At 45.1% G+C, this 27,951-nt stretch overlaps 4 protein-coding genes across 4 annotated transcripts; 2 read left to right on the top strand and 2 right to left on the bottom strand.

Annotated features, from left to right (window-relative positions):
* Nucleotides 1-495: 495 nt before the first annotated feature.
* PtA15_17A421 (uncharacterized protein) lies at nucleotides 496-1,698 on the bottom strand (the record flags this gene model as incomplete). Its single annotated transcript, XM_053164537.1, has 2 exons — nucleotides 496-981; nucleotides 1,066-1,698. 2 exons carry the CDS (start codon nucleotides 1,696-1,698, stop codon nucleotides 496-498), a joined length of 1,119 nt encoding a protein of 372 aa, XP_053028494.1.
* Nucleotides 1,699-9,875: 8,177 nt separating this feature from the next.
* On the top strand, nucleotides 9,876-10,316 carry PtA15_17A420 (uncharacterized protein; the record flags this gene model as incomplete). The annotated part of the gene is made up of 2 exons (XM_053164536.1): nucleotides 9,876-10,063; nucleotides 10,169-10,316. The coding sequence occupies 2 exons, from the start codon at nucleotides 9,876-9,878 to the stop codon at nucleotides 10,314-10,316; spliced, it is 336 nt and encodes a 111-aa protein (XP_053028493.1).
* A 6,525-nt stretch (nucleotides 10,317-16,841) lies between these two features.
* Nucleotides 16,842-17,108, bottom strand: PtA15_17A419 (uncharacterized protein; the record flags this gene model as incomplete). The annotated part of the gene is made up of 1 exon (XM_053164534.1): nucleotides 16,842-17,108. One exon carries the CDS (start codon nucleotides 17,106-17,108, stop codon nucleotides 16,842-16,844), a length of 267 nt encoding a protein of 88 aa, XP_053028492.1.
* A 7,813-nt stretch (nucleotides 17,109-24,921) lies between these two features.
* On the top strand, nucleotides 24,922-26,049 carry PtA15_17A418 (uncharacterized protein; the record flags this gene model as incomplete). The annotated part of the gene is made up of 3 exons (XM_053164533.1): nucleotides 24,922-25,374; nucleotides 25,560-25,774; nucleotides 25,962-26,049. 3 exons carry the CDS (start codon nucleotides 24,922-24,924, stop codon nucleotides 26,047-26,049), a joined length of 756 nt encoding a protein of 251 aa, XP_053028491.1.
* Between the last annotated feature and the right edge of the window lie 1,902 nt (nucleotides 26,050-27,951).

Below are 27,951 nucleotides of genomic sequence, written 5' to 3'. Positions count from 1 at the left end.
TGGCATAACAAGGAAATAGTAACTAATGACGAAGTATGTAGTTATGGGGTGGAGAAAACCGAACGGGAATGGCGAGGAAAACAAAAAGAGGGGCAAATGTATACTTTTGTGGGGTTCTTGACATCAAAACGAAAAGAGTGCAAAAAAAAAAAAACTACCACAGAAGGGACAAAATGGGGAAGTGCTGAGAAAACCCTCAAATAGGCTATCACCAAGAGAACAAAATCCGATTCTTTCGAGCAGTACGCTGATAGCAATCGGACGGCCGATTCCTAGAATGGGCCAAAACCAGCAACTTAGCCCATGAGTTGAGAGGCAAAGAGTAAAGTCAGCGAACAGATTGATAAACCTTTCTGCCAGCTCACTATGTGATAAAGCTTTTCGGAGGCACTCGAATGGTCCAAACGAAAACTAGATGCGATTGAAGAGTAGCTTGCAACCCAAGACAGGCGAGATTGATAACAGGGCAGATTGATGTTTCACCAGGAAAAGGCTTCAATTCGGCCGAGTGCTGGAGTCCCAATCGAGCAGATCTTCTAATGGTTCCAAACCTGCATCGTCGTCATCGCCCTCGCCACCGTCTAGATCAGACTGCTGCCATGTCGGGGAATTTTGTTGCTGCAAATCGGCTGGGGCTGTGGAGATTTTGGCACGATAAGCATTGACGAGATAGTAACGCTGATGACGCTGATCGCCATCCAGGCTGTCCTCAGATGGACAGTAGGGGGATCGCTCCATTTGGCTCAGGGCCAGGGCTGAGAGATGTTGGAGTTCGAATGGGCTGGTGACTTGGCGAGACGGGCGAATGAAAACAGCGGATCGTGGGATTGTCCGATATGCAGACGAGCGGCTGAGATGAACTGACGCTGGTTGGTGCTGATGAAGGATGGATGAATCATTCTCGACGAGGGTCGAACACCTGAGTGCTCTTGCTGCTCGAATTCTCTTGGGTACACGGGGGGCGGAGAGCCGTAGGGCTAACTAAATCAGTCCAAACCAACAAGACGGACGTAGATGAGGTCAGTGATATGATCAAATAGTCTGCCAGAGATGAGGGAGGCATACCTTGGGGGGAGGGATGGGTGGATGGGGGAGCTGGAGCTGATCAAGTAGCTTCTTGGCCGAAGACTGAGCGGTAGGATAATGGTGTCGGAGTTGGTAGGTGAGGATGAGGAAGACGAGAGGGCGAATGAAGCTGGACCAATAGCATGACCTGGCGAGATTGCCGAGGAAGGATCGCAGGAGGGCCTGATCTCGATTTGGCTGAGGGATCATGATGAAAGGCTGCAAGGAGAGGAAGAGAGAGGGGTCGGAGGTGGAAGACAGGCTGGGGCTGAGGATGGACCGGCTAGTTGATAGATGGCCAGCGCAGAGTCGATCAACCAGCAAGACGGTTAACGAGAAGGGTGGAGGGCCAGAGAGTATAGGAGAAGGGTTGGATGGATCGGCTAATGAGATTCGGCGACAATCAGCAAGATTGCGCAGGCTGAGCTGGAGCTGATTAAGAGTAGTTTGGAGAATGGCGGGAAGGGTCGGGCCGGTCGGATGAATGGCCATTTGTGGCGCCCTAGTAGGTGATTGGCAAGCAGATCGACTGGACTCGAACCGGTCGGATGGCGAGAGTTGATCAGCGAGCTGGACCGGCATTGGCCAATGTTCGAGTGAATCAGGTGGTGAGGCTGATCGGATCCCCAGCATCTTTCAGACTCAGATCGCCCGTCTGGATTCGCAGTTGGACTGGACCGCTTCAGCCCGGGTGTTTTCCTGCCTCGATCGGTCTTGTGCTGGCTGTATAGGCACGATCGACGCGAGATGTTAGAAGCGAGGAGGCGCGCGCGCGAAGACAGGACGGGGGGGTTTCTGGAAGCTGAAAGGGTGAGGAGAAGTCAATGCCATAGCCATATGTAATTCTTCGGACGGTCTTCGGGGACCTGCACTAGAGGTCCACCCTTTATCTAGTGTTACGTGATGGAGTCGGAGAGGCTGAAGTTTGCGGAAATCTGTATTCACATTGGCAAGCTGTTCCAAGCAGGAGTCGTCGAGGGAGAACGAGGGTTGTTCGAGGGCGGGGCCAATCTGCCGAGTGTGGCCACAGATAAGATAGTATGTACCACTACCCAAAAGTGCGGAGCAAGCGGCGTAGGAGAAGAGTTGCTTGGTGGGGGTGAGTGAGTGGATTAGGGTTAGATTAGGTTTAAATTGAACCATACCGCGCATATCTTGACATCTTGTTTATACAGTGCGGGACCTCAACCTCTGTGCTACAACACGGCGGTTTCGCTTTTTAAAGTTTCGCCCGTCAGATTGACGGGGGTGGAAGCCACCGGCAAATTGACCCCCGCGCTGTCAAATTGCCGCCAATCTGTCCACACCCCCGCCGACACTCAAGCTCATGAGGTGAAGTTGACTCAACTTCAGGCAAGTTATGGTAACTTGCCCGGTCGAGTCGCCGGCAAACACGCCCCGACCAAACATCCGCCGGCAGGCATAGCGGCAATATGCCGTCAAGAAGCTTTGACCGCCAGCAAGCCAACAACCACCAGCGGCCAGCGGAAGGGGGGCTACCCAGATTCCAAAAGTCCTTGCGTCGGAGGGGCACGTCACCCTCAGCACCCCTCCACCTCACCTCTCCAACCAAGTCCCTCGTCACCCCCAGAGGGACATTTCATCTTCAACCAATTTCCTCGTCACCCCTCCGGACTCCAGAGGGACATGTTACTTTCAACCAAGTCCCACTCACCTCCATCAATCGGATTACGATTGGAGTAGGCTAATCCGATTGGCCATCCGCATGGGTGGGGATTAGCGGGTCCAAGGCCATCGGAGGTTATGTGTTTAGGTGCCTATATGTTATGTGTTTGGCACCTAAACACATAAAGTTCATGCTTAAAAGCGTGATGCATATTCAATTTGAGATTAGTCCCAGGATTACACCCGGGGAGTCCTTCGACGAGGATATCTTGAGGAATCCTTGTGGATTCCCCGTAGTGCCCCTGCGCGAGGTTGGACCAGCGGCTGCTGGTCCACACGTTCACGTGATCTCCACCAAGTGGATCACGGGGGCACCTGGTGATGGCCCCGAGGATTCCATGGATATTTACAGATGTGTACCCGTGGAATCCACGTGGCCACATAGGCGGGCCTGAAAAATTTAGCGGGAGTAGCTGGTTAAAAACTGTCACCAGTGGGACTCAAACTCACAATGAGGGCAGGGAGCCTGGGTGAGAGGGAGTGCCACACAACACAGCCATTTCACATTCCTGTAGCACACTTCTTTACACGCTATCAACCCCCCAAACAATGGTTTGCAATCGGGTTTGCAATAGGTTTTTTTCTCAAGTTTTTTTTTCCTCTCTTCAAAATCAAGTTTTGTCGGACTTTCAAAACCTCAGGACCAGCCTGAGGTGGTCTTGGCTGGAAGTAAAAAAAAAAAAAAATCTGTGGAACCGACGTGAGCAACGAGCTGACGTGGTCTCCACGCGTGCCAGGAAGGCACATCCTGGAACCGACGGGGAAAAGTGTGAACCCCATTGGTTCCACGTGGAAAAAAAGCATTTTGTGGAACCAACAAGCTTACCAAGGGGTTACCGAGCCGATCCTTGTTGGTCCCACGGATTACCCTCCTGTCGTCAGTTCCACAAACGGGTGTGGCAGGAAGTACCCCCGCCGTGTAGTGGGGTCTACATTTATACCCCACTAGCTTCAAACGGAGCTCCAGGTCAAGTTGATCCCCAGTTGATCCAACCCAATGCGGGTGTGGGGTTGAACTAAGTGCCCTAATCCGGGCTAACTTAGCGCTCGGTGCGGATGGTCTCACAGCTTTCCGCACAAAGCTTCACAGTGACTTCAGCCCTTGGACATCTCACCCTTCAACTTTGACGGGCTTTACCAAGGCTGGCACAGCTGCGACCTGTTCTTGCTCTTTGATGCGCACATCAACCGGTTTGTCAATCCAGTGAGCATACTTCCGAGCAGGGCTTTTCCCCACCAACCCAACTTAATTCGCGGTTTTTAGAATGATCTCATGAGAGCCCTCCCTTGTCCCTACAGCCACCTTGGCATTGAACACAATCTCAAGGCCAAGGCTTGCCGCGCCAACAAGCTTGGATTTGTTGTTGATCAGTATGATCAAGTGAACACATTTTTGGCTGAAGCGTTCTGGTACATCCATGTAATCCTGGGACGAGACAAGTCAAAAGTCAAGTTTTGGTGGAAGCAATACCATCTCTTTGATTACCAAACTGTTTTTTTGTTTGGCGCATTGTGAATGGATGTGCCCGAGGCCACGGTCAAGATGCGAATATCAAGCCATATATTAAATGGTAGCTGACCTTTCTCTCTCAAACCCACAATATGTAGAGCGGTATCTCAAATACCTTGCTGATTCCTGTTATTTGCTTTGGCTTAGGTTTCTGAACTAGGAAGCCGTCACCCCTCACCACAGTCAAGCTGCAAAAATGCGGCTCTAGGCTGCTCCATCTGACACCAAAGAAGGTTCTGGACGTGCGTATCTTGTCTTTCTTCAGGTGATTCCCACTGGCGGCCACACCCACTAATCAACATTCAAAAACATATTTATACATGTAGATCACAGAAAAGCTCTACCAGAAAGGTCTTGTCAGATTTTGCAACCAGGTGCGCAGCCTATCTCAGTCGAGGACATGAACACAGCTGATTTTTGTGTTTGAAGGACGGTGATGACTTCCAGATGCCACAGAACAGGCGTAAGAACGACAAAGCCCATCTTCCCATCCACCCGAACCCACATGCCAACAACCTGAGTGGGGACAAGAAGTGGGTGTACGAGTTCATCACCCGGCGATATCTGGCATGCTGCTCAAAGAACGCAGTGGGCATCTTGAGGTGTATGTGTACAAAAAATGGGGCGGGATGCTCCTCTTGGACTGATGACTATTTGCTCCGTCCGTTATTCCTCCTCCCGTTGCCTATCCTCCTTCCTTGCTGTTTGTTCTCTTGCACTCCTTCTCAATCACCCAGATCCTTGTTTGCTTGCACTCAAAAAACAAGAAAGTCAAAAAAAGCAGAAAAAAAAAACACTAAACACTAGAGCCTCAAAACAGTTTAATATTGCAATGAAAACCAAAAAAATGTTCCGGTAGCCTGACTTTGGTCAGGATGCCCTGTGAGCTGTCTGGAAGAATGTGAACCAAGAACAATTGGATGGTGAGAGTGCTGAGCAAGCCGATATGGATCAATCCAGCCCAAATCTGGGTTCCGGGAGGGGTGTTGGGTTGGCAAAATGCCAGTGGTTTGCTGGCGTGAGGGGTCAAACTGACCAAGACCACCAATCTTGGGGTGGGTCGATCCAGCCCAAATCTGGGTTGTGGGTGTGTTGGGTTGGCGAATTGCCAGTGGTTTGACGGCGTGAGGGGTCAAACTGACCAAGACCGTTGATCTTGGGGGGAGCAGGCTGGACGGCAATTTGTCCTTGCCGTCAATCAACCCTTAAGTTTGCCCGGGGTTTGACTGGATGCGCATGGGCAGGGGGGGGGGGGGGGGGGGGGGTTGCGATGTTGACGGCCTTTTTGCCAGCTTACCAGAGGTCCCTTTTTGAACAGTCAATGCGCGGTCAGGGGGGTTGGTCAATTTGACCACCAAACTTCCACGCTTTTTGCCGGCCTCCCGCAACCGCCGTGTACAGTTTGGTGGTCGACCACTGAGCGCGCTTTGACAGTTCAAAAAGGGACCTCTGGTAAGCCAGCAAAAAGGCTGTCAACATTGCAATCCCCCCGCCCATGCGCATCCAGTCAAACCCATTGACGGTGCACAAGGACAAATTGCCGTCCAGCCCACTCCCCCCAAGATTGGCGGTCTTGGTCAGTTTGACCCCTCACGCTGGCAAACCACTGGCATTTTGCCAACCCAACACCCCCGCAACCCAGATTTGGGCTGGATCAACCTGTATTGTCTTGCTCAGCACTCTCACCATCCAATTGTTCTTGGGTCAAATTCTTCCAGACAGCTCACAGGGCACCCTGAACGAAGTCAGGCAGGCAGATTCAGGCCACCAGGGCCATTTTTTTTGTTTTTATTGCATTTTTATACTTTTTTTAAGTTGTAATATTTAGTACTATTTTGTGTTTTTTTTTTGGTTCATTTTTTGCTTGTGTTTTTAAACATAACTAACTAATAATAAAGTTGGAAGTCAGAGTCAGGAGTTAGAGGATGAGAGCAAAAACGGTTCTTTGAAGCGGAAAAGGCAACCTCCCTCGTGAGAATTGCATCAACCTGCACATTGGTTGAATTTGGGCCCAGTTCAGACTCAATGACCTGCGCCTCAATATTGGTTTTGAGAGCGCTGGGGATCTGGACCAACTCTATTGGAACATCAGCAAACATGATGTTGCCGGGAAATAGCTTGCGGTCTCTGCGGATGATAAATACCACATGCCTGACAGTTGGTCCACAGCCATTTCAAACATGTCAGCTTGTGAGAGGTCCCTCTGCAATGGAATGATATGGAATTGGTGACTTACAATTGAATTTCAAGATATGATTTTTCCCACACTGCCTTGAGGTGAGGTTGGGGTCATATGATTTTCTCCCAAAACTTGCCCGAACCCAACCCAAGAACTGTCAGGTTTTGGGTTGATTTTGGGTTGGCCCAACCCATTTACACCCTGAATGGGAGGTGATTGGAGGGTATCATCGACAGGCTTACCAAGCTATGCATGTGGGTTCTTTTGTGCTTCACCAGGCTTGCCATCAATTCGAGGTAGACCTGGGGGGAGTTTTTGCCTCCTGAAGGCCACTTGTTGCTGTAGAACAAAGGTCTGGTGCTTTTTATGTCAGCTATGTTTCATTGGCAAAGATTTGGGAAAGAAAAAATGTAAAATGGTGTACCTTGGCCAGCAGAAGGGGTGATTGCCCAAATAGCAGGCCGTGCACCAACTGCAGTCAACTGTAGGACTCCAAGGTGTGTTGCAGCAGGATTTCTTGGATTCTTTTGCGGACTCTTGTCTGCCAGGCAATCCCCATTGGCAATCATCACTTCAATTCATTTATGTGAATCTGGACGTACCCTGATTACTGTGCCATGCACATGCACGGTGGTGCCATTGGCAATGACTGGTCTGTTGTTTGGAGTGGGTGTGGGGTTTTGCCTAAGCCACATAACTACAGAGAGTTTCCATTGTATTTCTTCCGGTGCCTGAGGTGGAAGAAAATGCTTACTGGAAGAAAAAATGCATGCACAGCAAATAGTTGGTGTGCCAACTGTATATTGGTGTCTGAAAGGTCAGCAGACACAATCAGGGACTCCACAAGGGCGGCTCCGGCCACTAGACCAGCTCGTCAAGGTGAGGTGGGGGTTGGAGGACGCCCAGCAGATGGCACTGCTTGCACAGGATGCGCGGTGTGGTAAGACTAATCCACTTACAAACACATCAAAAATAGGGAAAAATTAATATAATAGTATAATATAAAGTATAAACAAAACCTTTCTAGTACAAATTAAAATACAATCTACAGATCACATAGAATTGTTAGTTAAATTATCACCCAGAAAACCAGTACTAGACTATTTAATTACATATTAAAGTACATGGTAGAATCCTAGTTTCACATACAAATCACACACATTACATAGTACAAATCTACTCTAGGACTGAAGGGGACACTGCTGAAAGATTCCATTATCACATGTTAGAAAATCTACTCTTAGATCATATTTTCACCCCAAAGAGGAACAAGCCAAGTAATTACAACTCAAAGTAGTATACTATTTCACAAATATCATGTACAGCTTCCCAATATAGATTAGTATTTCAACACTACAACTGTACAGCATCCCAAAGTAGTATTCTATTTCAAACTTGTAAAATCCACTCTCAGACTAGATTATTTACTATATAAGGAGGCCTCTTCTGCCCCTTCTTGTTCCCTTTCTTCCCCATGCCAGCATAAATAGTAATGTTAAGAAATTACTTCCGCTTCCATCACCCATCTAAATAGTAAGATCATAATAGTAATAATTATAATATAAATTGAAATCATAAATTGAGAACTTGATAACATAACAAATATAAATTGACCCTTCTAAAAAGTCACTTACGTCAAACTATAACACCTTGCATCCCACGCACAGAGTCCTGGTTCTTAGGGTCTGTGTAAGAAATACTTAAGAATATTTCTTCTGATTTAGCCACACTAAAATTCTTAGTGTAAATTTCTCCCAGAGTTTATTATAGGAAGGCAGCCCTTCAAGCACATTTAGCCTAAACTTACCTAGTTTTTGCTATATTCCCTTCCAAGCTCAGATCACGCCCTGCGTAGAAGTTCCACAGCGGGTCCTGCCAAGGGTGTTGGCATTGGAAAATCCCTGTCTATGGGTAGTTTATTGTTTCGTGGTCAGCCTTATTGGGGCGGCGGGGGTCTAATGAAGCTATAAAGACTCCTGTACACGCTACGGCCTTCTCCATCTGAGGATTTGTGATTGGGTTCATCCTTGTCTTCAGACCTTGAGGGTGGGGGATCTAATTCTAGATATTCATGTGCAACTGGGCAGAGGGCGAGACAAGGCATTGGTATTTTACTTGCTTGCAAGGCAATAATTGAATCAACATACCATTTGGGTTTCCTACTTGATTGTGATTGTTGTCACTTGCAATGACTTGTGTGGGGGTGATGGTCTGCACTTGGCCGGGGGGGAAGTTTACAGGTTGAAACTGTGGATCTACTGAGGCCATCAAATGGTTTGCTTCAACCATGCGCCATGGAGACATCTTCAGGAGCACTAAGATAACTACAAGATCGGAAACTTACCAATCACCATGGGTCCCCAACCCACATGGGGGGCAGCTTGAAGGGGCATGAAAGGAGGTGGATGGGTGCCAACGGGATTGTCAGGGATGATACGGCTGGGTGTAATGTTTGGAGGGGGATTTGATCAGTTGAACGGGGTTGTCAGGGATGATACAGCTGGGTGTAATGTTTGGTGGGGCATTGGGTTGACCTGAGGGCAACAATAATTGATGGTGATGCTCAGCCAGTCATCATTGCTACAATTACAAGACTAAAGCATACCTCCTCTCGCGACTTGGGGGGTCTGTGCGACAGCCTGAGAGGCAGGGCGTCACATATTGGGTATGGAGGGTAATCTGGGTAACTAGTTGAGACAGTACCAGGCGGGAAATGAAAGGGTGTGGCTAATAAAACTCGTCACGGACTGCTTTGCTAGTTCAAGCTGGGGTTCAAAGCATCAGTTTCATGGGGGTCTTTATACCCTTGTAACTTTCTCTGAACACAAGCTGCCCTTCCAGTGGAAATCCTACCACTTACTTGAATTTTTTGGGGTCTGTCAATTTGTTTGTAGTTCGTTTGCAATCTGCTTGATCTGTTTGGGTTGCACATCACCTGGGCTAGTTCTTTTAGTTGGGGCGTGCTGGCAAAAGTTCCATCAAAATAGTGATTGGACATATCAGTATGAATGCAGATCAAGGAGCAGTGCATGTGGATTGGAGAGGTATGTACATACCTTATTTTAGTCGTAATTTGATTCAGCTGCACACAATTAGTTGGCTAATCAATGGGAATCTGGTAGTTTTTGAGCAAGTGGAATTGTATGAGATCCATCCGAAATGGAGATGCAAGTATTGCGGCGGCCGGTCAATGATTTCAACACACGCTCATTCACAAACAGAGACCCATCTGTCAAACCTTCCGGAGAATTTGCGGCTGGGTAATACCGGTCAAATTGACCAGCCTGAGAGTGTTGAGGCAGTTGAGTATACTGATCCTCTAGTTCATCAGAATGCTCAATTCAGTGACAAAGTTGAGATGGAAGGTACTGACGTTCGGCCCGCCAAGGATTGGTCAGATTCGGGTGTGAGCGGGGGTGATGGCAACGTGGGACCATGCAAGACGTTATTGATATCTTTAAGCCAGTTTCTAGTAACAAGGGCAAAGTTTTGGAGGTCAAAGGCAAAGAAGAAGGGGATTACAAGGATGAAGAGGAAGTTGATGCACCCAATGATTCCGGTTGGTTCCCCTTTGGGGGTTTGCTGGGGAGCAATCACAAGTCCGGTGAAGCCGGTACCTTCAGGTCCGCGGGGGTCCGGAGTGCTGATGAGGGGTTTGATTTAACACCCACGGAACAGCAACTCATCTCAGTGCTTATGGCTGGTTATTTGCATAATGTCCTTTCAAGGGCTCATTATCTGAAAGTCTGCATCCTAATGGAACTCTGTGGCACAAACCTCCGCAAGTGGACCTCAATATGGCGGATGAGGAAAAGTTTGAGGGCCATACTCAACATGCAACCCATCCAAAGAGAAAGTGTGTTCAACAACCAATGATTTTCCCTAAGTGTCAGGAGGATTATTGCCCTAGTAAGTCACAATCCTTTAGTGAAAGAGATTAACCCCATCCACCCCAGTCCATTGAAGATGAGTGATCCTCTGTTCTGTAGGATTTGGCAAACCCATATGTGAATAAAAACCTGGATCTTTACCCAGTAGATTCAGGTGGAAAATAAATATATAAATTGTCACAGAGTTACAAGTGGCGTGAGGCTCTCCCCCAGGAATATTGTTCACAAATGGCGGCTATAAATAATAAACATTATTACATCTATGAGCCTTGTCATTTACACTCAGGGGAGTTAGTGGTACCTATCTTATTTTACCAACACTTGGATAAAATGTACACCAAATGTGTCAAACCACAGCGCAAAGGCTTCCCACACCAGCCAGGTTTCAAGTTGAAAATACCTCATAATCTGCAATATAAATAATCACACCAGGGGAGAAAGTGTGTGTCAGCTCCGGTCTCTTCGGTGACGCGGAGTTGATAGGGTTTTTGACTATCTGTAGTGGCTTGGTAGCGGCCAGAAGTCTTAGTGGTCACACTATAGCTCGAAGGCCAGTGTAAAAAAGTCCAACTCAACGCCGGAAGGTGGAGGGACTAGCACCCTTATGTAAGTAAGGGGAAGCGGCGAAAATCAGCCAAGCGCCGTTGCTTATAAGGGAAAGATCCTCTTATCTTCCAGGTTACAGGTGTTATAAAACACCTGTCCTGGGGGAAATACACAAAGATGGGAGGAGCTGTAAAAGAAAAAAAGGGTTATTTGGATTATTGGAAACCCCACTCACTAGGATTTTAGTAAGGTGCACGGGTTTGTATGGTAATAATCTGGGGGGGAGAATCTCTCTAGTGGAAAGACTTCCCCCTTTTATATTACAGGGATCTGCTCCCTCCTTTGAGTCAAGGTCCTGAGGGATCCTTAACTCCAAGGAGAGGAGTAGTCCACGGAATTGAGATGAGGGATTTACATAAATAATTATGTAATCTCTCCATTTGTATATATATTGTTCTTAATCAGGTAGAATACATAGAGAGATAAGATTATCTCTCTCTGTATGGACTATATGTAATAAATGTGAAATAAAGTTAATTACATACTCAAAAGAGTGTGAAATATGTATTTTAGGCCCTGTTTGGCACCGATATAAATATAGGTGATATAATTGCCAATTAATCCAATAAAAAATACAAAATTCAACATATAGCCTCCAAATTTTTTATATAGGCAACCTACAGTGCTGTTCTCTTCAACTGATAACTTGGATTCAACTGATTCAGCAATCTTCAGCACCATAATACCATTATATTGCTTCATATTGGTCAAAAGTGATATAATGGTATTATGGTGCCAAAGATGGCTGAATCAGTTGAATCCAAGTTATCAGTTAAAGAGAACAGCACTGTAGATTTCCTAAAAAAAATTGATGGCTTTATGTTGAATTTTGTATTTTTTATTGAATTAATTGGCACATATATCACCTATATTCGTATCAGTGCCAAACAGGGCCTTAATACATAATAATTGGACATGGAAATAAAAGGTACATTATTAATGTAATTACAGGGAATTGAACTCATGACTTCATGTACATAAGTCAATTGCTAATGGAGTCTTTAACCATTGGGTTATAAGACATGTACTTTGCAGGTGTAGACACATGTGTTGAAAGGGACAGGGGAAGAAAACAAAAGCTCACTGCTGACAGGCAAGTGACACTTTAGGAGTGAGAAAATGTTGTTCTGATTCACTAAGGATCAAACTCCAGGTGCCAATCTAGTTTAGACTAAATACAAGATTGGCCGTTGTGGAACTACTCAAAGGGGAGAATAGAGCTTGGAAGGTAAATGGATAGCAACACTGGTACTAATGTAAGCTATGCAAAGGTGCTGATGAGGCTGCCTTCCTGACTAATGCTGAGGGGATGAGAGTAACACTAAGAAAAAAGAAGAAAAGGTGTGGCTGATTTCTGCTTGATCTTAGGAGCTAGTACTATGAGCTTTAACTACTGACTACTGAGGGTAAGAGAGATGGAGGATTGATGAGAGTGGGGAACTTATAATTTCTGTATCCAAAATTATCTATAAATTCTGTATATATTTCTCTGCATGAGGTACAAGTGAGGGGGGGGAAGACAATTCTTATAGTAAGGAGGGATGAGCACAGACAATGAAGAGTTCTGGCTATGAGAATGAAGGTTGTACAAATGAGGAAGAGTGATGTGAACATAGTAACAGTATGTAATGATGAGCAATGCTGAAAAGGGAATGCTGGTTATGGGAATAAAAGAATGTACTAATGGGGAAAAGTGATGAGAACATAGTAACTACTTGTAATGATGAGCACTACTGAAAGAGGTAAGCACAGATCTAATGATGTAATGTGTACAATAGCCATAGTACATAATGAGGAATGTATGTAAAGGGTTTAGGATGTGAAAGTAATTATGTAAAAGTAATGTACTGTAATGATTCAAGTAAGTTACTAATGAATTGAGTATTGTAACTAATGAAGACTGTAGATTATCTGTAAGTCTTATATCTTCTATAACTATTGAACCATTGAAGATAAGGGTATACTATGTATGAGGGACTATATGTGAAATTTGATGTAGAATCTGAATATGCAATAATAATGAGGTATTTGTGAAGGGTTATGGGGAAATGTTCAATGTAATGATGAATATATGTAAAAGAAAGCAATAAAATACTACTTATGGTTTGGAATGGAGCACCACACCGTGTTTGGTTGAAGCATACAATGTACTAAATATAAGCATATATGTATCTCAACAACATGGACTTAGTGTCTCAGTGTCTGACAGTGTGGCACTCTCTAGAGAGTGCCAGACTGTGACTTTATCTTGAACTTGGTCAGAAGTCAGTTCAATGTGGGTGGGTAACTTGTGTTCAACTTTGTTGGCGAAATTATTAGAAACTATTGTATAAGAGTATGATGAGTTCAACTCATCTGTAACTCCTGATAGTATCAGTTTGGATTTTATTACATCCTTCAGGCATCTGGATTTGAAGATAAGTCATGATGACTGCCAGATACTTACCTAAACTTGTCTGATTCTGTCCTCATTACAGGCCATTTGCGTGATTTGTGAAGATTTTGTTTTGGCTTCCTCATGGACCATATTCAGCCACCTTATTCACATGAGCTATTTGGATGCAGATGTGAATTATCTGGTTTCTCCCTATGACCCATATTGTTTGTTTCCTAGTGTTTTCCCGCAGCTGTTGCTTGACCATAATGACCTGGAGAGTGGTTGATGGTGCCCATTCAGGGGATTGGGGAATTGTCTTGATGGCATGGTTTTACTGGCCATTGAGGAGACACACCCCCTTTGATGGCCAGTACAGCCCAGCCATCAAAGGGAGTTGCCCCCTAGTTGTATACTACATGTCCACCTGTGACATAGGCCAGCAATGTCACATGAAGATCCTGTGCAACATTGTCACCCTGATGTTTGCCCAAACATCAGGGTGACATTCATGACCAGGTTGTACCCGCCATCAAGAGGAGTTGATGGCGGGTACAACTTGGCCATCAGAGGCAGACTCCCTTTGATGGCCAGGTTGTACTGGCCATTGGAGGCAGACTCCCTTTGATGGCCAGGTTGTACTGGCCATCAAAGGTAGTACACACCCTGTTCAATGTCTGTTACAACTCAGACATCTAAGGGATTTGATGGCCAAGTTGTAACAGCCATCAAACCAATTTTGAACTCCCTTAAATGTCTGGTGAAAAACCAACTATTGAAGGAATTCTGCATCCAATTTCTGAGCTATACTAGCCATTGGGGGGATCTCACACTCCCTTTGATTGATAGGCTGTATCTGCCATCAAAAGGATTATACTCTCCCTTTGATGGCTGGTGCAACTCTTCCATAAAAGGGAGTGGGGGAGTGGGAAATCCTCTTGGTGGCTGGGTTGTACCAGCCATTGAGAAGACACAATCACTTTGATGGCCAGTAACAACTGGCCATCAAAGGGAGTTTCCCACTAGCTGCATCCTACAGGTCCAACTGTGAAGTAGGCCAGAAATTTCACAAGATCCTGTTCAACCATTTCCACCCTGAATTTTGCCCAAATTTGAGGGTGAAATTCATGTCCAAGTTGTAATTGCCATCAAGAGGAGTTGACAATCCCATCAATGACTGGTATAAATCAGCCATCATAAGCAGGTTGCCTCCAATTAACCAGCACTCTGTACCATCCATGAGGAGAAATTCACACTTCCTTCATTGACTGGGTTGTAGCAGCTATTGAAGGGAGTACAAACTCCCTTCAAAGGCTGGTACAATTCTGCCATTAAACAGAGTGCACACTCCTCTTGATGGCAGGTTTGTGTTGGCCATTGACAACACTGGGTCGCTACGCTATTTCAGCGCTACGCGTTAGCGTAGCGGCAAAAAAGCGCTCATCTATTTTGCATAGCATTAGCGCGCTGTTAGCGCCGCTACGCTGCGCTAATTTTCAGCGGCGCTAACAGCGCGCCAATTCTTTGTTAGCGTTAGCGCGCCGCTACAGTCGCTACGCTACGCTGCGCTGCGCCACAGCGCTTTTAGCGGAAAAAAAGCCCTTTTTTCCCGCTAGAGGCGCTGTAGCGCAGCGTAGCGCGCGCTCTTTTGCGCTCTACATCTGTAGCGTTAGCGCAATTGCGCGCATCTGCGCTAACGCTACGCTATCAGCTAAAATAGCTGCGCACCGCGTGCGCGTAGCGTTAGCGCATATGCGTGCAATTGCGCTAACGCTACGCTAAAAAATAGCGCATTTTCGCTGCGCTACGCTACGCTAACCGCTATGGTTAGCGTAGTGATTTCGCTGCGCTGCGCTACGCTAACCGCTATGGTTAGCGTAGCGACCCAGTGTTGCCATTGAGGAGAAACTCCCTCAAATGGCCAGTACAACCCTGGCATCAAAACTCTGTCAAATGAGGTTGGTAACAATAGTGATTCCAAGACCACACTTGTTCACGCACTTTATAGCTTAAGGTACAATCCTGGATAAGGTAGCCACTACTCAGGTCTGGTGATGATTAACTGTTAAACTGTGGAGCCCAGGGGATCATGTGTTTCCAGTGGTCAGGCAATTTGAAAAATTGATGCTAATTACATCACATTTGAACAATGGTCGGCCTGAACACAATTTTTGCAACACGCCAGGCAGGTAAGAGATGATTATGGTTTCTTCCACCTCCTCCCAATTCAGGTCTATCTGACAGAGAAGTTGGATTTTACAACCCTGAAATGATTACCAGGAGATGCATACATCTTGAGGTCCCCTTGTGGCTTGATCAGTTGAGCCTGCCTGGTCACAGTGAAGTTGACCAAGATTGGCCTGTTCTGATGGACACATGGATTTCAGGATCCTCAGCTGGAACAACCATGGAATGTGTTCCAGGTTGAGTCAAGCTGGAGTTGAGCATTGGGTGAGGTGAAGTTATGGAATTTGCCATGAGGTTAGGATGAAGATGATATCAGCCTGAGTTGAACATAACATCACTATTGACACAAGCTTAAGTTGATTATGTGGCACACATGTTGCATGCTTGATACCCGCCAGGGTTGCTGAAAGTTGTGTATGTGGCACACATGTTGCATGCTTGATACCCGCCAGGGTTGCTGAAGGAAGACACGGTCTGGCACTCTCTAGAGAGTGCCACACTCTCTCCCCTGGTGTCAAGGCTGCGCTCCATAGATTGTGAACAGTTTGAATTGAATTATTTTGAAATCTGACTGTGGGGTGACAAACCAATATCATTTATCTGCAAAAATCTACGGACTTGCTTTGCGCACTGCCAGAAACTCTTTGCGCACTGTAGGAGTCGTTGTCCCAACGTCCAGGCTCCAGTGCGCGCTTCCGCCACGGCTCCTCGCGCACTGTGAATTCTCCCAAAAAAACCGCTTGCATTTCTTGGGATATTTTTTGAGGGATCAATAGAACAACCCTTCATAACCCCTCCAAAGAATATAACTGAGTAATTTGGGGGTCTCCTTGAACCTAGAGAATTTTGAGAAGAAAAAATCATATTTTAATGCCGTAGGCACCTGTAGTGCAGCTTCCTGTGACCCAGCTGCCACAAAAATTTTCTACAGTATCATGATACATATGCCAATTTGTTGTCTGATAATTTTCAGAATTTTCCATAGCTTTCTGTTTGTGAAATAGGTATTACTGTAATTTATACTTGTTGGAGCAGTGATGAACTCCCTGGTCTCCTGAGTGATGACCTGTGATTATTATTAGCTTTATGAAGCTCTTCCTAGCTTTGAGGATTCAACCTGGGCACGCTTAAAGAGGTATGTCATTTAAAATGCAAGTTTTACTTGGGGAAAAAATGTTTATATGCAAAGGAGCTTGAATTGAAATGTTTCTCAAGGGGTGTGAAAGGAACACGTAAATAATTTGGAACAATATAGTTTACTTTATTCTCAATCACAAAGGAGGGAGGGGGAAACAGACGGCTAAAAAGGTACAAGGAAGCAAATAGGAGGGCATGTAGCTGATCTCAAACTTTGGAATGAGCTCTACAGTACCGGTTAGGAATAGGACCAGAGGGGTCAGAGGCGGAGGCTGCGGAGTTCAGGGATTGCCTGTTACTAGCAGCAACAGTAACCAACGGAGGGTGCGCCTTTACTGTGAGTGGGGCCGGAAGGAAGCAGAGGGGGAACCCCAACGGGGTGAGCGAGTTTTCCAGCAGGGTTATGGGTCTTTGGGCTGCCAACGAGTCCTTGTTTCCGGTTGAGAGAGGCGCCACCAGGCGAGATCGTTTCATGCGAGCTGAGCCGGTTAAGATTTGCCTTGGCAGCCAGCGGGATGTCTTGCTCGTCGATCTCAGAAGATGATGACCCCTCTCCATAAGAGGAGATAATCTCATTGGCCAGCGACGAATTGGTCATTGTTGCCTCTTTCATAGCTAAAGCCGACTTCATTTTTTGACTAGTTTTTCGCACAACCCTCCCCAAACTCTGTTGAACATATATTTGAATGATTAAACCTCTCAATCAAGACCGATGACAGGGCTTCCAGTTACTATTTCTAATGGATCAGCTGGAAGCTCATCGTTCTCGGAATCACTTGATGAGCTGTCAGAAATCAACCTCTTGAGATGTTTCAATGTTTCCGGCTTGAATTCAAGACAGCCGTGAACGTTAGCGGCGAAAAAAATCACCTAAGAAGTTGATGAAGCAGTTGAGATGCAACGGACCTTTGCCAAACGGTTTGATCAGGCACCTTTTGAGGTTTCTCACCCGCGCTTTTGTACAGTTTCAACGATTCTGGGCTCCGCAGTCGATTTTCTGATGATTTGCTGCCATTTTTTGTGTCGGGTAAAGCAGCAGTAGCGGCGTGAGGATCCATTAGTTTGTTGGCAGAGTGAAAAGTGGCAGGTGAGTATGAGACCCCCGGGGTTCATTCCCCTTCTCGGCTGTCTGCTCTTTGATCCCCCTAAGGGGACCCGAGTATTATTTTTTTCATTAATTATTTCACAATTTTCTTCTGTTGGAAGGAGACCCAGTACCTCAAGAAAATTTCAGGGAGGTAATAATTACCCCCTTCAACAATTTGTAGAAAAAAAATAACAGAAAATATAGGTGTTCTTGAGCAGTGCGCGAAGAGCCGTGGCAGAAGCGCGCACTGGGGGCGGGACGTTGAGACAACAGCCCTCACAGTGCGCAAAGAGTTTTTGCAGTGCGCAAAGTAAGTCCAAAAAACTATGGGGTGAGTGAAACTGGTGCCCAAAGGCTGAAACAACATACTAATTATATATATATTGTTTGTTTTCAGCGGGGAGAATGGCAATTACTCTGCCATTGATTTACCCAATGAATGGCGGGAGGATCATTAGGCATGTACCAATTGCCCTATATTGTGATGATACTTCTGGAAACAAATCAAAAAAATGGAATAAGCACATCAGTTATTATTTTACACTTGCAGGTCTTCCATCCAGGGTGTCAAATCAGCAGTATAACTGTCATTTCCCCTCAACAACGGTAAGCCACTTCGCTACATTTAGTCTGTAGTTCAGCGCAGTGTAGCGGATCTGAACTACAAATGAAGGGGTTTTCTGTTAGCGGACAGTGATTGCCCGCTACCGCTAACAGGCACCCCTTGAAACTACAGGGCCTCTATTGCCGCTATCAGCGCTAGCAGTGCTATTCAACCGCTACACTGCCAGAATAATTAGCTGGGTTAAGGTTATCCCAGTTAAACTGGGATTAAATCAACTAATTTAAACTTGGTTGATCTCAACTGATAAAATATAAATCCAAGGTACCCCCCTTGGATTTATATTTCATTGGTCAAGAGCAACCCATTTTAAATTGGTTGAGTGCATCCAAGTTAAACTGGGATGACTTCATCCCAGCCAAATATGCTGGCAGTGCTAAAAATGCTGATAGCGCTGTTAGCGCCCGTTAGTGTAGCAAGCTAACGGCACTGTGTCAGGAACTACACAACGCTAAACTAGCGGATAGCGCACACTACGGATAGTTTAGTGTAGCGGCCCACCGTTGCTCTCAACATCCCACACTGCAGGGCCATTGGAATTGGCCAATCAAATAGTAGATGAACTGAAGTGGGTTCAATTGTTAGATAACAGACTTGTAATAATCCAATAGCCTATTCCCCTTGAACTTTGAGCAGTGATATTACAAAAGACGGATATTTTGCATATCTCTGTGAATTGCAACAAGAGATTCTTGTGTCCACGGTGGTCCTCTGCTTCCTAGGAGACTCTCCAATGCATGCAGAAGTTACCAATACTCCTCTTCCAGGTGCTGCCTTGAACCCCTGCCGCATTTGTCATTTGGGCGTTGAAAAGCGGTCAGATAAATCTGGAGAAGATTACATTTATCAGTTCTTGGGCATTGACTCTTTGGGTAACAGCTAACAGGGTAAGTATCAGAGTTGTTTTTCAAAAAAAAAAAAAATGCTTAAAAAAAGGTACACATCATTTAGGATGTGGTGGATTATAGAAAATGGAGTGAAACCATTGAAAGCTCTCATAAACTGTGGGAAACAGCTTTGAAATATTCAAAAGACACCTATATTGAAGAATCCAAATCATTAGGTGTCCAAGATGTTCTCAACATGGCATTTGTAGATATACTCAAATCCAGAAAGAAGAAATCAGAGCTTGCAAAGATGATGGCACTGGACAAGCATCAGAACCACAAACTTTTTAACCCGTTCCTACAATTGCTGGAGAAGAATTTGTCACTCTGAATGAATTCTATGAATCCTGAATATGATTGGCCAGTGGAAGTTTTGCATGTCAAACTATTGGGCGTCATCAAATACATCACCATAGATTTCCTCAGCAACACAATCAAGCCACGGCATACAAATGATCTCCTGGGAGCATGGCAATCATTTATCACTGATTGGCTTGACCTCCCAAAAATAAATGCTGCTTACTTGTATAAGCATCACAAAAGCATGGTTGAAAAAGATTTCAAGATTGTGCTTCAATGTGCACCTTTTGTTTTCTTCCAGTTCGTGGATGAACAGCAGAAAGAATTATGGTGTGCATTGTGTAGAATGGCACCCTATGTCTTCCAGACTCACATAACTGACATGGAAGTTTACCTGAAGGAAATGGAGATATTGGTTGATAAATTATCATTACAGCTCATGAAGTCCAATGCAAGATGGGTGAATAAACCAAATTTTCATATGTTGATCCACCTGGTACATTCCATTGCAAGATTTGGGCCAGCCAGCCTGTTTGCAACTGAAAAGTTTGAGAGCTTCAACAGCATACTCAGAAATGCTTCAGTCCACTCCAATAGGCAACATCCTGAAAAGGATTTGGCAGTATCATTTAGCAATTTCCAATGTCTGAGGGTCATTTTGTCAGGTGCTCTTCTTTGGAATCATGTCAAGCAATGCTATTTTAGAGAATCAAAAGAATTGAGACGTATATTTAGAATGGAAGACATACAACAATCAATGGGCTATGTTCATTCAAGTATTTATGGGTCAGGGGATGAGTTACCTGGAATATCACTGGCTATCACTGGCCAAGCTACCCAAATCAGATAGAGTCCCTGTACCCAGGGAGGTTAGTGATAAATATCCAAATCACCAGTTCAATCAAGAATGCTGTTTGAAAATGGATGATAAAGAAAGTGTGCGGAAGGGTTATTTTGCATATGTTCTGCGGCCAGGGAATAGTCCAGCAGTCATTGGCCAAATTCATTAAATCTGGAGAGCTTCCTCAAGATCATCATTAGTTAGCCCCAAATCTCACATCATCTGCTTGCAGGTTGATGAGTTTGAAAGATCAACTGTCTCTGACTACTAGAAAATGAGGATCCTCAAGAGAACAAATAAAAACCATGTGTGTTCACCTGAGGTACTTCATTTTCATGTGCAGTATCAAATGGAACATAAGATAAAATCTAATCCACACCCATTAATTACAGGAGATAATGGTTGTTTTCAATGTGCAGCACAGCTGCCATGATGGTGGATGTCAAGTTAAATTGGGTTCAAGGCCTATGAATGATACCCATGAAGGCAACCAAGCAAGATACATGGTGGACGCAACCCAAAGGATTCTTTCATTCTCAATTCATGCTCCTTTCATGCAGCAGATGTGTACAGACAACTTGCGCAAGTTCTGCTCAATCCAGTACCTGGAAGTGAATTTGCACAAGCCATTAGAATAGGAATATAGAAATGGAAAGCAGAAAAAAATCTACCCAACTGAGAAGAAGAAAGATTCTTCCAAAATCACCAGCATATACACTCAACAAGAGACTCTGTTCAACCACAAACTCCTCAGAGGGGCAGAAGCACTTCTGTACAATGAGCCCAACCATTTCCCCCTCAGAACCAAACCCCCCAAAGAAGCAGAAGCTATTCTGTACAATCATTCTAAAAACCACAGCCCCCCAAATTTTCCAACCAGAGAAATCCAGAGCATCAATCTAATGAACTCTATGTTGAAAAGACGACCGGAGAGCAGATGAGGACTCGAGGAAAAAAGCTCGAGTGAGGTTTGAGGCCTAGAGGAGAAAAGCTCTGAGGCAACCAAAAAGGAGAAGGAACCCCAGAGAGGGGTCAAGCTGCTAGCTGTGAGGAGGAAAAAGGCTCCTCACTACAAGAGACTCACTGGTCTCAGGGAAAAGCGCGCAGGAGCTGATGAAGTTTTGATTATCCAGATGAGCAGACTTTGTAGCTATTACAACTGAGTGACAAGTTGTGGGCAGAAGGTGAACAAGCATATTCATCTGGAGGGAGGAAAAAGGAGTGACAGATGTGTGACAGGGAGAGAAATGGACCCTGGGCTGTTGCAGTTTCAACACTCTATACCATGCCAAGTGGGCCACAAGCAAGAAATATGTATCCAGAGGTATGGACACCTACCATGTCACTGTTTCCTTGTCCAGAATCCTATTTGGACACCCCAAATACTCAACCAATGTATGTATCAAACCCAATGTGTGGGTTACATGGCGCCCCAGCACCTCAAGCTAACCCATTGGGTGGATTCAACCCCCCCCCCCCCCAGTGGGTAGCAGTAAAGGAAATTCAATGTACCAGTCTTCATCCAGAAGTTCACTTGGGACAGGGCAACCAATGTATCCAGTAAACTATGGTCCCCCAGCTGGCCGCAGCACCAGTAGAGATTCCATGTACCATCCTTCACCCAGAAGTTCCCAGTATGACCCCCAAGGTGGGTATCCAGGAGGATATTATCCCTCCTAATCCAGAATGTGAGGTTCAAAGATTATGATTGAGAATCATAGTTTCCCAAGCATCCCATTTGTCAGAAATAGATATTCATTTCTTTTGTGCCCCCCAAAAAAACCATACAAATTAACACAATAAGCTCATCCACAGGTTTGCAATATAGATAAAAATGATCAAATAAAAAGGTAAGACAGATTTTGGGTTTGGAGTTTAGATTGAGGATATCAGTGTAGAAATATCAATAAAATAAAATATACAGTTATTATTACTTCATGTGATAGAGGGAAAAAATAGGCCCATGAAAAATAATTATTTCATCTTTATTTCATAGGTCACTTTGACATCTTTATCAGGCAAAAATTAGACCCATGAAAAATAGTGGCATCAATTTTGTTTATCATCTTTATCTCATAAATGGGCACTTTTTTCAGTCATTACACAATCTCTCAATCACATTCTATATTTATGTGTTGGAAAACAAATGAAAAAAAAAAATGGGATTGGAATAAATTCTTGCATCAATAAAAAAATGATTATTTTTTTTTGAAATAAATAACTGTCAGATTTTGAGAGGCTTTTGATGTGGTCATTGTCTCAGCAAGGTTAAAATTGAGAATGGGTGAAAGGTAAGGATATGACTTTTGATAGGATTATGATGAGCAACAAATGATAGATGACAAATTCTTGAGTTGGGCAACCGCTGTGGAACTTCTCACGGTTGGGGGAGAAAGAGCTTGGAGAGGATAGAGTGCTTGAAGGGCTGCTCTCCGGTGACTCTGGGAGAAATAGCACGAAGAAAAATAAGATTTGTGGCTTCTTTAATCTTTCTAGGCGCTGCTACTACGAAATACTTGTGTCAATCACTTGTAAGGCGAAGAGAAGAGGGTTTTATGGTGAAGATGGGGTCAATTTTAAGGGTTTAATTCACAGGGGCACGATTTATAATAATCAATTTCAAATTTACAAGATGTGATGAAAGCTAAATAGTAACGTGGTACTATTTCTCTAATGCTGACATGGGGAAGAAAAAGGCCACAAGATGAGCTTCTTTTATATTCTACAAGCTAGTATGAGAGTAGTTTTTGGTCTAGAAAGATTTACAACTATGTATTGAAATTGTTGTTACTTATAAGCCTTGGCTTTTCTATATGTAAATGATTTTTAGTCTGGAATACTTCTCAAAGATGTTAAACAATTCTTAGAAGTGAGTACTAGATTGAAGTGTAAAGAAAATTACTGTAAATCTCTTTTTATACTATTTTTGTATATATAAGTGGCTATTTCTGAAGGATTACATATATTGAGTGTTTTTTATATTTATAGCCAGAAAATACCTTTTTAAAGCGCTTAAATAAATAAGAAAACTATGTAACATCTTGGTGAAAGTGATATAAGATACATTTTCACTTGTTTATGTTAAAAATGTTTAAATTTTGGCTATTTTACACGCTGCGCGCGTTGATTGCGCTCACCACATCCCCTCCCAACTTATTTGTCTGCCCTCAGACAAACCCCAAAAAGAGAGAAAAGAAACAGAAAAGAGGAAAGGAAAAAAATAACTTGTTTAGTTGCCAGCTACTAGACAGCTTGGGGTTGACTTGATACTGCAATGATGTAAAGAGGGCGTGAGACGTGTGATACCTGCGCGCAGGGTGTTGCGCCGTAGTCCGTTCAGTTTTAGATTCAGGCACGCGAGAAATAGGTAGTATCCGACTTGAAACTTTGCCGCAGCATACCCGATCCACTGAGACTTTCGAATCCGATACCACATCAACTATGTATTCAATCTGATAAGGTTTACTTGTACCCGTATTTTCATGATTTTAATCGCCCCAAAAGCTTGACCTAGTCCGAAAAACCTTCGCAGATTCAACCGGCCTCCGATTTTTAAGCTGAATCACATCCTCTTACTCTCTTCTTATCTCAGAATGGTGCTAGTATATTTATCGTCCTACTTCAACAGTTGCTGACCAGTCTTTGTTTACATTAAGCAGATTTGAAATGCGGCTTATTGGCCACGCTAGCTCGTTGGACAATATTTAACAGTCTCGCCGGTTCCTCCGTAGTCTCAAAGGCGTTCTTTCGTCAGCCATTCTAGATACCTATTCAATTCTCAGCCCCAGGAAATGTTTGTTTTCCATTCTGTTTTGCGCTATCAAACGTGCTTGGCCGCTTTTAGACCGCTTATCTGATCCAAATTTGGCCGCATCCAATCCCAGATTCAAATCTTGGCTCCTTCTACCCGTTCGTAGCTATTTAAACCAAATGACTTGTTGGTCTTATTCCAACATCTCATCCACCTCTCATATGGCACCGTAACAGCAGTCTGAGAAAAAGGGTGAGCTTTCTTATGTAGAACTCCATTACTGATAAAGAAGAACCGTGATTTCTTAATTATCTGCTTGAATTCATCCAAGCTAATCCCAGCAGCTTTGTTCATCCAACTATCTTAAATCCACACAATCCTGGACATTTAGATGTAAGTTTTGGCCTATGCAATTGTCAAAAAATAATTAAATCTATTACACAAGGTATCAGACGTTGAAAAATCCCCGAAGACCCGAAGGCCCTATGGATGACCCTCCAGCTGTGCCGGAGCAACAAGCAAAAGAGGGCCGGTTGGTAAACTAGCCAGGGAGGGCCTAACCAAGCAGCTAGGTGGCTCCCAGGGAGGGGGCGGAACAAAACCAAATCCCCTGCGGATCAATAGAACGTCCCGACCCCCCCCACCTTTATACCTTGTGGCAATCAACTTGACCAACCTACTCTGCAACTCTGCCTCAGTCACTCCTACCCCCGTGGCTTGACTTGTACCCTTGACAACCGTCTCTGCCTCGGTACCGCCACCGTCTCCTGCCCACGATCCTACCTTTCCAGCTCTCAACATGCACAACCGCCAGCCACATAATTCCTCTGTTGTTGATTACAAAAACCACCGCCAAGGCAAACCCCTGCCCACCATCTTGACGCAACGCACCTCTATAGCGTATTGTTTCCATGACCGCGCCACTTGTCACTCCGCGGAATCCTGCCAACACTGGTCGGTGGCGTTTACCAAGGCCAAAATCAGAAGGAAATCAACAAGACCATCTCATGCCCGCAACTCGGCCGTCTTGGCCATCCAAGACCATCCGAGTAACCCGCACTTGATCTACACAAGCTTGTACAACGGCACGATCCGGGAGCTGAACCTTGAGAGCCAGCAGAGCATGGAGGTCGTCGATGGCCAGGCGCTCTCCGCCAAGGACAACATCTTCCTCTCGGCCTTCGAGTTTTCCAACCAAGACCGCAAGATCTGGGCCTCCAACACCGCCGGCGGCCTTGTCCATCGCAACCGCGTCAGCCAAAGACTGCCGCCTGTCGCTGGACGGTCCCCAAAAAGAAGATGGCTGTCTTAGTATCTGCCTCGACTCCGGAGAGAGACTGGCAGTCACTGCTGGTCTGAATCGAGAGAAGACGGTGCGTGTGAGCGAAACGTGTCCGGCCGGCCGGCGCGGGCGACCCGGATGGGGGGCCCTCGGAGCCGCCAGACATCGGCTTGCTCCCTCCGCTCTCTTTCCCGGCCATTGACGGCTTCGACTTCTCGCTCGACCTGCCCTGCCGCGCAGGACCCGCTGGCCCTGCTGCCAACAACCTTCCGGCGCTCCCCTCGTCGCCTCCCTTGCCGTCGTCGCTCTCCAACATCATCCATCCCCTACTGGCCTTGCTTGCGCCCTTGACCTCGACGCCGGCGCCCTGGCCGCGCTCATCTCTTCTCCCTCCCTCCCTCCGACCTGTCCCTCCTCCCCGCGCCATCCAGCCGACGCCCGCCCTTCTCCCGCGTGTCTCCCGCCCCGTCTCTCCCACCCTCCTCAACGCCGTCTGCGTCGCCCTCTCTGCCGCCGTCCATGCTGCCCCCCCTCACCCGTGGTCTCGCACCCACCAGTCCCCTGGCCTCTGATCAGCAGCCCGAAGCCCCGCCCGACAAGCTCTCTAACGCTCTGCCTACACTCATGTATCCTAGCCTCCTATAACATCCTCCTCTTTCTTTTCTTTGTTTGCCGTTTGATTGATTCACTTTACATAAACAATATCATTTGATTCAACAATTATTTCAATTGAACAATTCCAGCAGTTTTTTCTTGTTTTACATGCACATAATTTTAACAAATTGATTCTTTGTTTCAAACTTGAGGGGTGAAAACTTTTGTGGTGAACTAACCTTTGGTTATATGCTGTACTCTTAAGAGCAGCAAACAATAAAGTGTGCAGATTATTGTTGGTGCAAAGCCCATCAAAGGGTGACACCCCTATGAGTTTGATGATGAAAATGAACAAAAATCTTGCAAATGGGACTCAGTCTGGAACTTTTCTTGAATTGGATATAATGATTGTATATTTTAGCTAATAACACAAAATTTATGAAAGGAAGTTATCAGATGAGTTGAGGCAAAGTATGTATTGCAAACTAAATCATTCTTTCTTGTGTCAAAGGTTTAGCAATACTACTATGCAAGTAGTTGTTATTTGTTCTAATTCAAGTTAGACAGTTTCATAAACATTGAGAATGAATATATGTGCTTGGTAAATTGATAAACTTACTGCTTTTCGAAAGGTAGGGTGGACATACAAACCTGCAGCGGCACAACTGCATTGGCCTCTATTGAATTCTTTCAACTGCATGTTAAACCACAGGTAATTTTGGATAAGGCTTACAGCTGGATTAAGTAAGGTGTGGGTGGATGGTTGAGCCATTGCTGTCAGAAACTGTGAAAATTTGGTGGCTTCAAACTCAAAGTGGAGGGGAGGAGGGGGGTTCCTGCTTGATGGGGAAAAACTTCCGGGCTGCATGGGGGCTCACTGTTTTGACACATTTTGGTGTTTGAGTTGGGTGTTTTAATTAAATTTGGGAGAAAATTATTGTTGCAGATCCAGTTTGATCAGGGTATCTGAGGGTGGGGGGTGAGGTAATGCTAGATTTGTGGGGATTGTATTAGTGCCCTGCAGCGGCGAAGCCGCCTTGGCCTCTAGTTGTGTTTAAGTAATATTCCAGATTTTTCCAAAACCCTTCCTGTAAGTTCATCACCTCCCCTCCCAACTTGGCTGTTGTCCCCAACAGCTGTACCAAAAATGCTTCTTTTGTTCCAAATCCCGGGTGCGGTTTAATCCAATCATCCTCCTCATCAAAGCTTTTACCTACTTCACCTGGGTCCGGTGGTCTACGCGAAAGACCATCAGGCATAGAGAAATTTTTAGCGGAAACGTGCACTAGATCGTACGAGAACAATTGAATAAACGCAATCCAGCAATTCATAGGCACATTCGGTAAGGACGGGTTATTGATCATTCCTATAAGACATTTTGCATCGACTTGTAATTCGATGTGTTGACCCCATAAAACGGTTTGTAATTTTTTTAGAATTTTAGCTACGCCGCATAATTCCAATTTTGACTGAGAATAGCTAGATTCTTGGTTTGAAAACACAATAGATTCATATAAAATTGGCCAATCTAATCCTTGATCATCCTCTTGTGTAAGTACTGCTCTGGCTGCAATTACACTCGAGTCTACTGATAATTTAATTTTTCCAGCCTTTTCCCCATAATCCAGCTTTTTTAGAGTAATATCGGACCCAACAATTTTCTTTAACTGATTGAAGGCTTCTTGACAGGCTTTCGTCCACTCCCATTTTGCGCCTTTCCAGGTTAGTCGCCGTAGCGACGCCGCGATTGTAGAGAAATTTTTGATAAACATTCAGACGTATACACAAATTCCCAGGAATCCACGAACTTCAGTTGCATTCGCCGGCACCTGCCAAGTCTCGATTTTGTTCAATTTCTTCTTTGAAACACGTCGCCCCTCCTTACATACAACGTGCCCAACCAGATCTAGTGCTGGTACACAACACGCAAATTTTCTTGCGGAAATAGTAAGT

This window comes from Puccinia triticina, chromosome 17A, assembly GCF_026914185.1.
Source record: "Puccinia triticina chromosome 17A, complete sequence".
NCBI classification, from domain to species: Eukaryota; Fungi; Basidiomycota; class Pucciniomycetes; order Pucciniales; family Pucciniaceae; genus Puccinia; species Puccinia triticina.
Note: the sequence above shows the minus strand (reverse complement) of the source record. Positions and strands in the feature narration are given on the sequence as shown.